Consider the following 12,202-nt stretch of genomic DNA (forward strand, 5'->3'; position numbering starts at 1 on the left):
ATACCACATGCAATACTCTTACACAAACATAAGAGTAACCTCATGTTTTCAGATCCTGAGTATAGTAAGTATTTTTTAAATTATTTCCCACACACACACACATTTGACATGAATTGGCTCTACCCAGAGATTTACTGCTCTTTTGGGTTATATCAAGGTTAACAATACATTAGAGAACAGCGGAAGTTATATAGCAATCTGCTGTCAGCAAAAGCAAGTTGGGCAAAAAGTCTCAGTCACTTTCTGCAATTCTGCAGATACAGATTACATTCCAAGCAGACCGTAGTGGGAAATGCTGTACACACTCAGCTGTCACTCAGAAAATATGAACAATAAAATGGAGCAAACACAGAAATAGTAGAGCAGAGTGTTTCTCCCAAAGGCTGTTTTGTCTTAACCCCTCCTATATACTTACTGCCTTCCATGCTACATGCAAGTAAGCAAGGGCTAAACTACCTTACTAATTTGCCTGAAGAGAAAATGTCTGCAAGTAACTTTCCTAAAGACACAGCCAGATAGAACTGCCTCTTGGCCTCACAGTGAAGAAAGCCAGTAATCTTCACAAACTGAGTGAATACTAGCATACAATTTATTATTCACAATTTAAAGCTGCATTGAGCAACACACTTTAGATTCAAACCAATTTCTTACAAGGCAGTGCACAATGCAAACATTTTTCTGGTCCTGTTTCAGCCACAAATGCATATTCTTGCATATGCTATAAAGATTCTGAAGATTTGGCGCTCGTCTTGCTGGCCAGCCACATTCAGAAACCTGCAGTGAGAGAGACAGCAGAGGTGAGAAACAAGATCACATCTTCACATACATTTGCATAGCATAAACTGTGCATATAAGAGGCAATTTTAGACTTTAATGCCACCTTCAGGTAGAAATTAAGCAAGCTGCTCAAGAAAAGCAGTCTTATACAGTGTAAGCACGACTTTATAGGATGCAATGCAATAAAACTCCAGTCCTGTTTATCATCTGCTGCACTAGAAGAATCAACAACTCAGATTCCTATCTGAAATTTTCTTAGAGCAAGGAATAAAGTAAAACAGCTTTCAACTCAATCCATGCACATATTCCTAACCAAAAATAGAAACCAAACCAGACTTCGTTTGCTTTTACACTTGTTCATTACTCAAAAAACCTCAACAGTTGATTAACATCCCTTCTGCAATTAGTATTGCAAAACACTACTGAATAATCAGCTTCATTGCTGAAAGTCTATATTCTTAGAATCAGCTGTCCAGTTAGAATGCAGTATATGAAACCTGATCCTTAAGCACTTGCAACATCTGAAGAGCAGATGTTGTGCCAGGACCAAGAAAACAACTTAGCAAGATTTTTCTATTTCTTTTTAGCTAGGATCACAACTGCTGAATGTAGAAGACCAAGTTTTTCTATCAGCAGCATGTCTTCTTACCCAGATAAAAGAGTTCAAGGGTTATTCTGAGATGAATTACTGAAATAACCAAGTATTACAGAAAATTCTCAATGAGATTGTTTCTTTCAGTCTTTTGTCCTCAGCTTGGCACAAAAACAGTCTGATATACAAAGACTCCTATAGCATTTCACTATATTCTAGTATTTTAAATAAAAATGAAGGCAGTTTCAGGAAGTGTCACTCTGATGTATTTAAATTGAAAGTTCTTTTGTTAGTGAAAGTTTATGCAAAATCACCACTGAACGAATAAAAGGTAACACAAGCAGTCTTTATATTTCTGTTCATAACATGATTCGATGTGGGCTTCATTACATCTCAAATATTAGAACAGCAGTAAAAGATTCATACTGCAATGTTACAACTACAAACCAGAAACCACTCTAGAAAAGCAAGCGTATTCAAAAAGAGCAAAGAGAACTCACTTTTTTCTGATTTACCATTTACTTTCTGCCCAAACACTAGTTCTGTTACACAATGCATACCATAAAACAGCCAACGCAGAGTAGGTAATGTTGTAAGTTCAAAATGTTCTGATCATTAGCAGAATGATGGAGAATGCACAACCTCCTTGAGCAAGCAGGACTCAAAACTAGCACAGGCTTCCAGACTACCATTAGCTTTAACCACGGTTAAAGAAATTTGTAAGAGTTACGTACAAATAGCATACAGCAAGAGAGCAAGGATACATAATTTCATAAATACTTAACAAAATGTCAGAATTAAGAATTTCAGAAACAATTCTCCTTTGATCATGTCTGAGACTTGCCATAATCTCTTTTGCAGGTACTGAAGAAAAACTAAATTTCTTTAGCTTCCTATGTGGCTGCTCTCACTCAGCACTGAATAACAAAGTCAAGTCAGTCATATTGCTCGTTGTGCATGTGGGTTTCAAAGATGGACAGGGAAAATTTCCCCAACATCTTTAAAGAGTATGTTTTCCAAGTAAAACAGCTGCCTGCCTTAAAAAACAAAACCAAACCAACAGAAGGCAATGTTTTGTAGAAACTTCGTAAATACTCCCAGTCAATGAACCGGCCAGGAACCTAGAATATTTTGACAAAGTGATGATCTACTATTATTTCCCAGCAAAACAAAGATGGTAAGACAAAATGAATGTCAAAAAGAGTAATGTAGACTAGAACAGTTCCAGGTCACTGCTAGATTTATCAGTGCTCCTATTTGTACTGTAAATGGTAACGTATCAGGAATATCAATATATAGGTATCTCAGACTTGCATAACCAAAACACCATCCCCAGGGTAAACAATTTCCCAGTCACAGAATTCATCGTTCCATAAACAGAGATTGTTAACATTGTTGGATGAGGAATAAATGTATTCCCTATGTCGGCTTCAGTGGGCTTTCCAGCAACATAGTGCTAAAGATTTTGCTTTGAGGTACCTGCTCTAAATAATCATGCAGGAGGAGGCTTCCTGTATGATTAAGCTTTGCCTTCCATGTTGAACAATCTCTGTCTGAACCTCATACTGAACCAGATGCAGATAAGAATTTGATCGCCTCCACCCAAAGAGGCAGTGTAGTGGGCTTGCATGGCAAGGTTTTAGTAGCCGGAGGCCTACAGGAGTGGTAGTTCCTCTGTGATAACATATTAAGAAATAAAAAATAAAAAATAAAAAAGAAAAATATCTGCACCAGTAAGACAGAGGAGTGAGACAATGTGAAAGCAACAGCTCTGCAGACACCCAGGTCAGTGCAGGAGGAGCAAGAGGTGCTCCAGGCACCAGAGCAGAGATTCCTCTGCAGCCCATGAGTGAAGGCTGCAGCCTTGAAGGTGAAGCCCACGGTGAGGCAGGCTGTGCCCCTGCAGCCCATGGAAGTCCACAGTGGAGCAGATATCAATATGCAGCCCATGGAGGAACCCACACTGTACCAGGTGGGTGCCTGAAGGAGGCTGTGACCCATGGGAAGCCTCTGCTGAAGCAGGTTTGCTGGCAGGACCTGTGGACCCATGGAGAGAGAAGCCCACGCTGACACAAGTTTGCTGGCAGGACTTGTGACCCTGTGGGAGACCCACACTGGAGCAGTCTGCTCCTGAAGGGCTGCACCCCGTGGGAGGGACCCACAATGGAGCAGTGTGTGAAGAACTGGAGCCCTGGGGAAGGACTCATGTTGGAGAAGTTCATGGAGAACCGTCTCTCGTGAGAGGGACCCCGTGCTGGAGCAGGGGAAGAGTGTGAGGAGAAAGAAGTGTTAGAAACAACCTGTGATGAACTGACTGTAACCGCCACTCCCTGTTCCCCTGTGCCACTCTGTGGGAGATACAGAGAAATCAGAATTAAGTTAAGCCCAGGAAGAAGGGAGGGGTGGGGGGAAGGTGTTTTTCTGATTTGAATGCTAATAAATTAAATTCGTTTTTCCCCAAGTCGAGTCTGTTTTGCCCATGATGGTAACCGGTGCATGATTTCCCTGCTCTTATCTCAACCCATGAGCTTTTTGTTACATTTTCTCTCTCCCCCTGTTCTGCTAAGAAGGGCAGTGATAAAGCAGCTTTGGTGGGCACCTGGCACCCAGCCAAAGTCAAACCCACCACAGGCAGTAACCTTTTTTTAAGGTGTGACAATACTTTGTTTACAGGAAACAAAAGGAAGTGACAAGCACTATACAGAACACACTAGACATGCCTCAGTCTGACAGTTTAAGTGAAGTTGGGTACCTGAAGTAATGCTAAGGATGGCTCTGCAGGGTGAAGTCCAGAAGGGGATTTCCTGTAACAAATAATGCTTCTAGACTCTCTTCTGGACAGTTAGTGTCGTGGGGAAGGGCCATGATCACTACAGACTGTTCAGGTGAGGTCTAATGTGGCCAGTACTAGACAACTCACAACACAGTAAGCTGTGGACAGGAAGTGGAGAGTAAGTCTTCACTGATGAGCTACTTACAGGACAGCTGAGGTGTATTTGGCAGCAAACAGTGAAGTTCAATACCTCAGCACCTAACAAGCTGTCCTTACTACCTTGTTACTAGGCAAATGTCTTCATCCTAGTATCAGAGAAATAGCCAGGAAGGCTAACAGAGGCTCAGCTAAACTGTATCAATATTTCAGGCAGTAGCAACAAGCAGTCAGTTAGGGCTGAGTAAGCCATATAGTAGTCAAATGATAGTGGCACAAGGAGAAAGTCCAGTAAACAGGTTGTGCAAATCAGTTACCAAAGGAATACTACCTCCGATGAAGAAAAACTTCTGAATGTAGGAGAGACTGAAAATTTAGTAAGATTTTAAGTTTTCTCCATTTAAATCTGAAGCATGTTCAGGACCCGTGCGTGTTTTCAAAGGTATCACTAGCCTAAGAAATACAGGCTCTAGTCGGTAAGATTAAAGATTAGTCTTTAATCAGTTAAGTTTGGATTGAAAGCACACAAGCAGAACACAGGTCACTCTTTGACCTCATGTTTATACTTATTGTCACCTTTTTGGATTAGGCAGCCTATTTTAACATATTTCATACTAAAATGTTGAAGGTATAATCAAGACATTGTGTTGAAAGACCTTTTAAAGAAATACACAAAAACTATACGCACCCTATTATGGAATCTTGAAGGCCTGTATGTTCTCGGAGAGAGATTGTACACAGCATAGTGGCCAGGATGTTTAGAGTCCAGATATAACCGCACATCTTCTATGTTATTTTTGATGGCAGATTCTACACCTTCAGCTGGAAAGGACATCACTGAAGACAGAACAACAAACACCATGTAAAGTATTGATTTTTTAATATATATTAAGAACAAACAGAAGTTATTCTGAAGACAGACATAGCTATCCTACCAGCAATTCTGGAAGTGATGTATGATATGTCCAAGTCTCCTTTTGCATAACTGAAACAAAATATATTGGAGTTAATACTGGGAAGTAGAACCATTCAAGCTGTAAGGCTAAACCCCAGTTCTCTCAGGCTACACCCACTACTATGAATATTTCATTTCTTCCATCAGAGGCTTGTCACCTCACATTTGAAGGTTTTTAGAACAGGGGTTGTATTTGAATTGTTATGCATTCACATCAGTCACAACAAAATAATTTCCCGTGATTTTGCACAGATGCCTTCAGTGTTTAACTTCCTTAACTCTAGCCCCTGCTCCTACGGATAAACGTTCATAGCAGGTATATAATGAGGATGCATTAACAACTTTTATAGAGGACATCAAAATGCTTAAAACAATGACCATTTGTTGAAACATTACGTTTTAAATTATGTAGTTCTCGCTTATTACTATCTGGCCTAGATGGCCAAGCTGCCCAATTTCTGGATTCCACATGAATCCACAGGTACCTGAATCTCTTTCCTCATTTAAATAATTCCTCCAAAAATTCACTTCCAAAACTCTCAGTGAGCAAAGCATTAATCATTACTCATCCCCTTCTCATATAGTTGTCCACAGTTTTAAAGAGCAGCCTTTTTTGAAAAACAGTCTCCCAGTGATTTTTTGTTGTTGTTGAAGTCCATTCCCTTCATCTCTACCCAATTACCCACATTATGCCAGCAATTTTAAGACCACTGTTATTTTTTTGTTCCTAGCGTATCTGCTAGACTATTAACTATAGGCCTGTCCACCTGTCCTCGGTGCCAGGGAAGGTTATGGGGCAGATCATCCTGAGTGTCATCATGCAGCATGTGCAGGACAGCTGAGGAATCAGGCCCAGCCAGCAGGGATTCATGAAAAGCAGGTCCTGCTTGACAATCCTGATCTCCTTCTATGGCAAGATGACCTGCCTAGTGGATGAGGGAAAGGCTGTGGATGCTGTCTGCCTGGACCTTAGTAAAGCTTTTGACACTGTCTCCCACAGCATTCTCCTGGAGAAACTGGCTGCCCATTGCTTAGATGGGCATGCTTTACACTGGATAAAAAGCTGCCTGGACAGCAGAACCCAAAGAGTGGTAGTAAATGGCTGTACATCCAGCTGGCAGCCAGTCACAAGCGGTGTGCCCCAGGGCTCAGTACTAGGGCCAGTTCTGTAATATCTTTATTAGACTATCTAGACAAGGGGATCAAGTGCATCCTCAGTAAGGTGGCAGACACCACTAAGTTGGGCAGGACTGTAGATCTGCAGAGGGATCTGGACAGGTTGGACCAATGGGCTGAGGCCAACTGTATCAGGTTCAACAAGAAGTGCTGGGTCCTGCACATGGGTCACAACAACCCCACACAATGCCAAGGCTTGGAAAAGAGTGGCTGGAAAGCTGCCTGGTGGGAAAAGACCTGGGGGGTGTTAGTAAGCAGCTGGCTGAACATGAGCCAGCAGTGTGCCCAGGTGGTCAAGGCAGCCAACAGTATCCTGGCCTGTATCCAAAAAAGTGTGGCCAGCTGGACAAGGGGAGTGATCATCCCTCTGTACTTGGGACTGGTGAGGCCACACTTCAAATACTGTGTTCAAGAGGGATGTAGAGGTGCTGGAGTGTGTCCAGAGAAGGGCAACGAAGCTGGTGAAGGGTCTGAGGCACAGGTCTTATGGGGAGCGGCTGAGGGAACCGAGGTTGTTTATCTGGAGAAGAAGAGGCTCAGGGGGCACCTTACTGCTCTCTACAACTACCTGAAAGGAGGCTGTAGGCAGGTGGGAGTAGGTCTCTTCTCCCAGGTAACTAGCAACAGGACAAGAGGAGACTACTTCAAGTTATGCCAGGGGAGGTTTAAGACTGGATATTACGAAAAATTTACTCACTGAAAGGGTGGTGAAACATTGGACCAGGCTGCCCAAGGAGGTGGTGGAATCACCATCCCTGGAGGCATGTAAAAAACACCATAGATGCAGTGCTCAGGGACATGGTTTAGTGATGGACTTGGCAGTCCTGGGTTAATGGTTGGACTTCATGATCTCAAAGGTCTTTTTCAACCTTAATGATTCTGTGATTCTATGCTATATAGCAGGGCAAAAAAACTCGAAAAAAAGACTGAAGAGCCAGAGTACAAGCCAATACCCTTGAGTATAATCAGAGGTCTGCACTCCTGATCGGCAAAGTAAGAACAAGCCTCCACTACAGAATATAAGTAGCATATTATCTTCAGAATATCAAGAAGTCATCACAACACTATAATGCAGGTTTAAGAAACGCAGAGGCACTATCAAACCAATACTTCTATATCACTACAAAGTTTCAAGACACTGCTTGAAAGTGCAGACAGACCTAGGATACTGCACCCAAATTTTGAAACATTGAAACAATATTATGCTTTAATTCCTTATTGTTTGCTAGTAAAGGTGAAGGAGGCTGGAGGGACTGATTTAAAGATGATTGATTTTACAAAGATTGGGAGCAGGATTTTAGATAAGGCAAGAACATCTGTTCAGAAAGCAAGGACATTAAACGTTTATGTGGAATGGCATAATCAGTCTCCTAACAGTAGTAATGACCCAAGGTCTCAAGGGAAACTGGTATCACCACAAGGAAGTTTGGGAGTCTCACCAGACAAAGAACTAAAAATCCTCAACCTTGAAAAGTCTTGCATAAGAAGGTAGACAAAATGGCTAAGTAAACACTATTTCAAAATTCTTTCCATCTCTGGAAGGACGTAACTTCATCACCTAGTTCAAGTTGCAATACTATTGCAGTCAACAGCAAACTAAGGTAGAAATTTACGTTCAGAGGTAGTGATGAGCACAGTCCTCCATATGATTGAAGTGTCATTAGTTGCTTACATGCACCAGCTTCAAACAAGAAAACATGCAGGTAATTCTAATGATATCAGCTTTTTTTGACAGCAAGGTAAAGAACCACCTAATACGATAGCCTGAGAACAAAGAACCATCAGCACTTTGATGCTATATGCTCAGGTTAAGGAGCAACTTGAAACAGAAGTACAGAACTATTAAGAGCAAAAAAAAAAAAATTATAGTCCTCACACCCATACACCCATTCCCTTGAGAACACTTTCAGAGACTGACTTCTTGCTAGCAACACCACTCAATTCAGCTTTGCTTTTTACATCTGTGTAAACTGAAATGCAACATTATTAGAAGCATGGATCTCACCATACATATACCTCTGGAAAAGTGCAGCTTTGTACGTCAACAACAGAGCACAGCCAATTCAAGCTTGATGTCCTGCAGGAAAAAAATCTGTATGCCTGTTACAGACGAAAAAGCTTTAGAATGGTTGTGCTGCCTTAATTAAAATGTAGCTGCTAAACTGTGAAATCAACACAAGTCTCCTAAAACACATGAAATTGTCCTTGAATTACTATTCCTTGTACTTTATTCTGAAGATTTCAGAACTATTCCAGTAGTTAAGACTTGAACACAAGGTACTCTTTTTAGTGGAGTGTTTCATGTCAGATTGGCAACTGAGATTGCTTTAAATGGCAGGGAGGTGGGAAAGAAAATAAAGGGATATTCTTCACACTGGTAAGCATTCCCACACATTTCAAGATACAGTCCTGTAACTAAGAATCAGGAATAAGGACTTTCTTTTCATGTTGTTAACAGCAGACATTTAATTTACATAGTGATGTTGCTGGCAGGTGTTAGCAGCAGAACATGCAAACAAATCAAGAGACTGCACAGAGGGTTTCTGGCTTGTGATCCATATGGAAAACTGTGTGCTTTTTAAGGCTCTAATTAAGCTAGACAGGACAGTAAGTTATGATGCCAATATTTAGTCACTTTTCTGATGATATCAGGCTACTTCAAGTTTTTAGTGAGAAGTCTAGTGGAAAATGTAGCAAACAAGATATGAATTCTCATTTTGCGGAATAAATACCTCAACCAAATCATAAGTTTTAATTAAATGTTAAAAACTTTTCACTATGTAAATGGTTGGTGTCATCAGCCTTGCCAGAGAACAGCTGCACTTAAAGACCACAACTAATAGTAAACAAAAGACCATTCCAGCAAATTAAGAACAATTAAGTTAAAATTAACAATTCACAAAATAAACTAATTAGCATGCACCACAAAATTCTACAACAGCATATAGTTACCTTGTATTACTAACAGCTGAAGATGGGAAAGAATAAATGACAAAACTAACCAGCACAGCTACAATGTGAGCACACAGTTATCTTCAGTTAAATAATGCTCTTAACACCAAAAAATCTTCCTCCAGACATCTCTACAACTCATAAGAGTAGAAAAACATCTATTCATTAGCTAAATACCACCATTTTAACAGTTTATTTTCTAAAAGCCAGGAAGAAACATAGCACTGAAATTCACATAAATCTGTTCCCACTTGATTTTGCTTCATAAAACTGAATTAATCATTCAACTACTTAGTGCCACACAGATGCATGAAATAAAACATTAATGCAGCATCAAATCAGAAAGAAAGTTACCTCAGGAGCAAAGGAAGCTAGCAATAAAAGGCAGCTAATTGTTCCCTAGATTACTAGATCATAGACTCTTCAGTGAAGGAGACTGTTCTCACACACCAAAACAAGACCGATCATAAGTTTTGCATGCTGCTTTCGATACCAGTGAAGATTGGATACTTAAAACTAAATTTAGATACGTTTTTTGGCAGGGCATCTGTAACCCATGTGGATGCAGATATCACTAAGCTAAAAGCTGGTTAAGGGCACAGCAGCATCACAAGCAAGAGATGGATAAGCTGAACAGAGGTATGTTGAGGCTGCAGACTGAGTTGTCAGCCATACACAGGTACATCTGCTGGAACCAAGCTCCCTTGTATAGAGACACTCCTGTGCCAGTATCAGGCTCCTCCAAAGAGCAGGGTATATCTGGTCAAAGCGTGTATACACCCTAGTACTTCCCTTTAGGTCAGTTGGTATCAAAGGAGGGCAGAACCTCTGTTGCTCTGTGTTCTCTCTCATGTAGCTATAAACTGCTTCTGCCTGACCTGAATCTGCAACAGAGGTTGTGACACCTGCAAGTGAGGTGGCCTTGGGGACAATCAAGATGGCCCTCATTCACTCTCCTGTTTCTAGTAGCCTGTGACATATGTTTCAGTTTTCAGACTTTATTACTTATTAGAATAAAGATACCAAAATTTGAATTAAGATAAAGGCAGCTATGGAGGAGAAGAAAAAAATAATTTTTGTAGCAACTACACAATACTAACTCTTCCACTGTGGTTTGGATTCAGTAAGAAGTCTGTCCGCAGGTAAAGGAAATAACTCCACAACTCAGAAAAGCAACAGTAAGTAGGAAACAGGGAGCCTGCCTAATGAGATGACTCCAACACAAGAAGTGCTTAAGTGTGGCGAGGAAAATGCATGACAAGGAAGAGAATGTCTGCTTCTCATGTTGGTTGAAGAGTTTTGGAAAGGCAGTCAAGAGTACAACAGTAAAGAAATATTCTCACATCCCTGATGGTATCAGCTGTAGCCACAGCACAAGTTTGCAAAGGCAGAGAATGACTATAACAGAAAAAGCTATGTCCTATTTTAGATGTGAACAAAAGCATTAACACTTGGATTGGTTAAAGCATAAATAATTTAAGAATGCACAAGCCCAGTGGTGGGACTCTCAGCAGCATGGTGAATGTTAAATGCTAAAGACCTGAGGCTACCTTAACTATTACATTAAATACATATCATTAAGTATTGCTTACATTAATTCATGTTTTGCCATTTCAGTGAACTGTTAAATACAGTTAAGATTCAAAATACAAGACGGACTTATCAAGGAATGAAAATTACAGAACAAAGAGCCACTGAAGAATATTGGCAAATTACAAGTGGACAGTTTCTCTTTCGGTATTGATTAAGTATTATCTGGAAATTAAGTAGTGAAGTAACTGGTTCTTATTAGCATAATTATGTATTTGGTGTGTTCCCTCCTTTTCTTTCACTCCCCAACCAAACAACTAAATTTACTCAGATAACACAAGAATACAAAAAGGCAGTTGTATGAAGACAGAGGGTCCTCCAATTAAACAAAAATCTGAGTTTCACATACCCTGTCAGAGATGATGTGCACAAGTCACTTGAATACAAACCCTTATTTAATCAGCTTAATCCAAAACATCTGGTGAGGGACTGATCTCTTCATGATGAATCTTGGGACTTAACACACACTGACAATCCTCTGTCAATCCATCACAGCCCATGGAAGTGCTATTTTCCCCATCAGCTGGAAAAGGCCTGTGGTTCTTTGATTGAATTTGGATATTACAATACTCTCAAGCCATTAAGAGGTACAAACCAAAACCTGGTCAGTTCTAGCGAATATCCACATGACTAATTAATACAAACAAGATGTAAAAGTAATGAGCTTTTCTTTGACTAATATTTGATAAGTTCCGCAAGACATGAACTGTCTCCAACAGTACTTGCGTTCCTGACAGAGGCTCAACCACTACCACAAAGGAAACAGTCACGCCAGAAAGTTTGAAGCAGCATAGAGGATTCTAGCAGTTCCTTACGTTCCATACAAATTTAAGGCACACATGATCCTGCTACAGGGCTCTGTGCAGGACTCTAGAGACTCAAGTTCCATCTCAATCATACTTTCCCATCTTTGCCAAAAAAGATTCTAACTCAAATGCCAAGCATATAGTTAAGCTGCAGAACACCAACTAGAAATTCAGAAGTAGCATAGTAGAAACTTCAAGACAGACGCAAGACTTATTTGGGGCAGTTACTATAATCTAAGCAAACAATTGTAGAGAAGAGCATGTGAACTGAACCGCATCTTTTCAGACAGCAAATACTCACTGTCCCATACTTCAGAAGCTGCCACATGATCTCTGCAGATGCATCTGGATGTACAGTTACCATTTTATTCTTTGCACGCTACACTAACTACAGAACCAAAGGAAACCACACAGACCAAAAACCC

At 40.5% G+C, this 12,202-nt stretch overlaps 1 protein-coding gene across 2 annotated transcripts in view; it reads right to left on the bottom strand.

Moving 5' to 3' along the window:
• The window catches only part of GAK (cyclin G associated kinase), a 77,037-nt gene that overhangs the window by 33,949 nt on the left and 30,886 nt on the right, over nucleotides 1-12,202 (bottom strand). For both annotated transcript variants that reach the window (XM_056324424.1, XM_056324423.1), the window contains exons 12-14: nucleotides 5,234-5,283; nucleotides 4,987-5,135; nucleotides 652-774 (exon numbers count right to left, since the gene is read on the bottom strand). In XM_056324424.1, the coding sequence (XP_056180399.1) occupies nucleotides 652-774; nucleotides 4,987-5,135; nucleotides 5,234-5,283 (322 nt within the window). The remainder of the gene's footprint in view (nucleotides 1-651; nucleotides 775-4,986; nucleotides 5,136-5,233; nucleotides 5,284-12,202) is intronic.

Source organism: Falco biarmicus, chromosome Z (assembly GCF_023638135.1).
Source record: "Falco biarmicus isolate bFalBia1 chromosome Z, bFalBia1.pri, whole genome shotgun sequence".
Classification (NCBI taxonomy): domain Eukaryota; kingdom Metazoa; phylum Chordata; class Aves; order Falconiformes; family Falconidae; genus Falco; species Falco biarmicus.